At 39.9% G+C, this 3,651-nt stretch overlaps 1 protein-coding gene across 2 annotated transcripts; it reads left to right on the top strand.

The window, feature by feature from the left end:
- The first annotated feature begins 812 nt into the window (after positions 1–812).
- mibp2 (muscle-specific beta 1 integrin binding protein 2) lies at positions 813–3,265 on the top strand. 2 transcript variants are annotated; one of them, XM_034529415.1, is made up of 8 exons: positions 813–1,072; positions 1,657–1,747; positions 1,960–2,008; positions 2,188–2,377; positions 2,470–2,541; positions 2,634–2,740; positions 2,831–2,925; positions 3,012–3,265. In XM_034529415.1, the coding sequence occupies exons 1-7, from the start codon at positions 1,047–1,049 to the stop codon at positions 2,914–2,916; spliced, it is 621 nt and encodes a 206-aa protein (XP_034385306.1). In that variant the 5' UTR covers positions 813–1,046; the 3' UTR covers positions 2,917–2,925; positions 3,012–3,265. The 2 variants fall into 2 exon arrangements, with proteins under 2 accessions (XP_034385306.1, XP_034385307.1); XM_034529416.1 differs by lacking the exon at positions 1,960–2,008 and having other exon boundaries at positions 1,046–1,072.
- Positions 3,266–3,651: the final 386 nt, after the last annotated feature.

Genomic DNA, 3,651 nt, shown 5'->3' with positions numbered 1-3,651 from the left:
GGTTAAGGTCCCCGTGGTAAAGAGAGGCCCTTACATACGTTAAATGCTTCAAACAATGGACTGCAAATACTCTGTTCACAGTGTTTTGCTTCTTTTTGGTGATTTTATTTCATGACAGACAATATTCCAGAGGATAGCGGTCTTGTCGCACCAACACAATTGTAGAATACTATAAATAAAGGACCCAAAGTAAAGAGCAAAGTCATTTTGCTACAGAGTTTATTTGTTACAGAAGTTACTGTAAGGACAATTTTGAGGAATTTGTACTTTACTTGTGTATTTCCACTTTATACTTCTACTCAACTACATTTTGGAGGCACATATTCTACATTTATTTGACCAGCTTTAGTTACTTTAAAGATTTCTAATAATTATGAAAAAAGTAATTATTATTATTATTACAACTTTAAAGTGAGGACCAAAATAATGCATAAATAATTATCCAATAATATCATAAATATTTTTCAGAAACAAGCCATTTTGCATTTCACTTTTGGTAGTTTAAGGAATATGTTTTTATTTAAGTGTAATTTGAATGTAGACATTTTACTTTTAACAGAGTACTTCTACCTTATGGTTTTACTACTTTATTGGGATATCGGAGTACCAATTCATACTTGTTATTGTACTTTAATTTTTCTATTTTTTTTCATTAAAAAAATTCAAAGGTGACATCATGGGTTAGGTTAGAAGGTGTGAAGTGAAAGTAGGGAGGAAGTAGGGGAAGTAGCTGCGGTAACACTCGCTCCTGATTGGCTGAGAGTCCTTCAGTGAGACCCGTCGTGCTTAAATAGCCAATCACGTCGCCTCTCCTCAGTATGTGTAGAAGCGACTTCCAGCTCACGGCCCTCTCTCGGTGCAAGACCGCGTCCGAGTGACACCTCGTCTCTGCTCTCGCCTAACTCACTTAACTTAAGTGCCATGGAGGAATCAAGTAGTTGACGTTTCCTGTAACCTTCTCTTTTTAAGCTTTCTTCCCGTCTGATCACTGTGATCCTGAAACCGGTTTTACTGACGTTTTTTGAACTCTCCCTCGACCCGGCATCATGAAGTACATCATCGGCATCGGCGGGTGAGTTTCGACGGATGAATGACCTGAAGCTAACGCTAAGCTAGCTAGCTAGCTAAGGGTCCACGTGGGGAGGGCGGTCATGACAGACGCAAGATTGTCGCTTCCTTTTTTCTTTTTTACTCGTGTTCAATGACTAAATATGCCCGTGTTGATTTCTGTAATATTTTCCTTTCGAGCGAAGTATATCAATAAATGGAGCGTAGATATTCATATCTGTAGATGTGAGCAAATTCGCCATTTGTTTAGTTAAAACACGTATTTCCTTACATGTGACGTTAGATAGCGACACCTAAAATCTATTAAAAAATGTACTTGTGTGCTTGCGTGCTACAAACTGCTCCGACTTGTCTACTTGTGGTATACCACTTTGTTTTATTGTGGAGATAAGTAAAGATGTAGAGTGTAATTACATATTTATCATGCCATGCTGACTGTAGGCCATAACTGCACTTCCAAAATGGACGTGCCAGAATGTGATGGTCAAACATTAAGCCGTCAGCTTTATCAGGTGGTTTTTTTTAAATGTATTTTTTGTATGGGTCCCATTGTCCACCATTCATTACATTTGTATTTGTTCCATTCAGCGTAACCAATGGAGGAAAGACCACCCTCACCAACCGACTGATCAAGAAACTGCCCAACTGTTGTGTGGTACATCAGGATGACTTCTTCAAGGTGAGCCACGTACACACACACCTCTTTGCCTTGTGGGATGTAGTTAAACAAGGGGATTGCTCTGAGTAATCAGTTGGTGGGGTGTTAACACTTGCTTGTGTTGCTCTATACCTTTGACCTAGTGAGTTAAAAACACTGTCAGAGCCTTCCGTATAGCAGAGTGTAGCTCTAGTGGAATGTACCTTGGTACATCTTATCAATGTATGTTTCAGACTCAAGATCAGATTGAAGTTGGTGAAGATGGCTTTAAGCAGTACGATGGTAAGCCTGGGTTTTTATGAATGCATATGTGTGTCTGCTGCTGTAACACATCGTCTATATTGCATGCAGAATATAAATTGAACAAAGTGTAAAACTGTTTTCTGACATTTTTCTCTTTTTTGCGATTTTCTATACATTTCTTCCTTCGCCTTCCTTTCTTCCCACCTTTTGCTTTTCAGTCATTACTGCCCTGGACATGGACGCCATGATGAGTACCATCTACGCATGGCTGGACAACCCGGTGAAGTTTGAGAAGTCTCATGGCGTCAATAACACCCTGGATACTGAGATTGTCCCAAAATCTCACGATAAGGATGAGGAGGAGACTCACATCCTTATCGTAGAGGGCTTTCTGCTTTACACCTACAGGTAAGAACATGTGCTCTTCACGTTGAGTGAGTCTCACCATAAAAGAAATGGGACCGGTAAGCTGTGACATTCATTCGCCTCTTCCCTTGCAGACCTTTGATCAACGCGTTACACCAAAGTTACTTTATTTCCATCCCATATGAAGAATGCAAAAAGAGGAGGTGGTAAGTGCCTCAGCGTTCATACGCTGTTCTTAACTGGTGTTTATAGTCTGGTCTTTTAAAAAAATGTTTGTAATTGGTGCATCTCTCTGCAGCTCTAGGAACTACACGGTGCCAGACCCCCCCGGCCTATTCGATGGTCACGTCTGGCCCATGTATATGAAACATAAGAACATTATGGAGTCATCAGATGTTGACGTCGGTAAGTTGACGCACTTTGGAATAATCATTTATCAGTCATTTACAGACAAAGTTTCCAATATTTATTTTAAATATGTCTTTGCTATTACAGTGCAGCTAGATGGAACCAAGTCAAAGGAACAGCTGTTCAACTTTGTCTACGGTGACATCCTGAACAACATCCAGAAGTCTCTCTAACAAACAAAGGTACATTATCATCAGACCTTTCCTGTAACATAATCTGTGTCCAAATGTGAGATTCTGACGGTTTCTTTTTTTCTTGTGTATTGCAGGTTTTACCATCAGCTGAAAGGAGCATGTACTCAGCCTGCAAGCAGAACACCGCCTCGCCTTAAGTTTCTACCTGGCAGCTTATTTAGCTGACTGTTACAATTTTTCTAAATGTTTAACTGATGGCATCAAATGTTGGCATGTTTTTATATCTACCATATTTATTGCTTTCTTACAGCTGACCTCAAAAGAGATTTTGACTGATATGTTCAGAGGAAAGTTGCACTTCTGTGTCAATAAATAATCCTACAGTCAACTCTGTTGCGCTCTCCTGATTATTACTCTGAAGGTAGTACAAAGTGAGGGCCCTGTCCCCCTCAAAAGTAAAGAACTGTGAGGAGTCTTTGCACGTGTGTGTGTGTACAACATTTTGTAGACGTTTATAAATAAAGTCCCCAGTTCAACACTTGTAGCTGCTAAGGTCGGCGAACAGACAGCTTTCACTATCTTGCTCACCAAACAGTTGGTGTGAGCGATAAGTGGAATCACAAGGCGGGATGGAGCACAGCCCTGATCTAAATTGAGTGTTTACGTAAGACTACTTCAAAGGAAACTTTACTTGGCTTCAGTGTAACGGTTCTGTGTAGTAATACAGATCACATCAATAAGTTTCCATATAGTGTTTTTTACAAAAACTCATTG

The sequence above is a fragment of the Cyclopterus lumpus genome, chromosome 3 (assembly GCF_009769545.1).
Source record: "Cyclopterus lumpus isolate fCycLum1 chromosome 3, fCycLum1.pri, whole genome shotgun sequence".
Lineage (NCBI taxonomy): Eukaryota > Metazoa > Chordata > Actinopteri > Perciformes > Cyclopteridae > Cyclopterus > Cyclopterus lumpus.
This window is presented reverse-complemented; position numbering and strand designations above follow the sequence as displayed.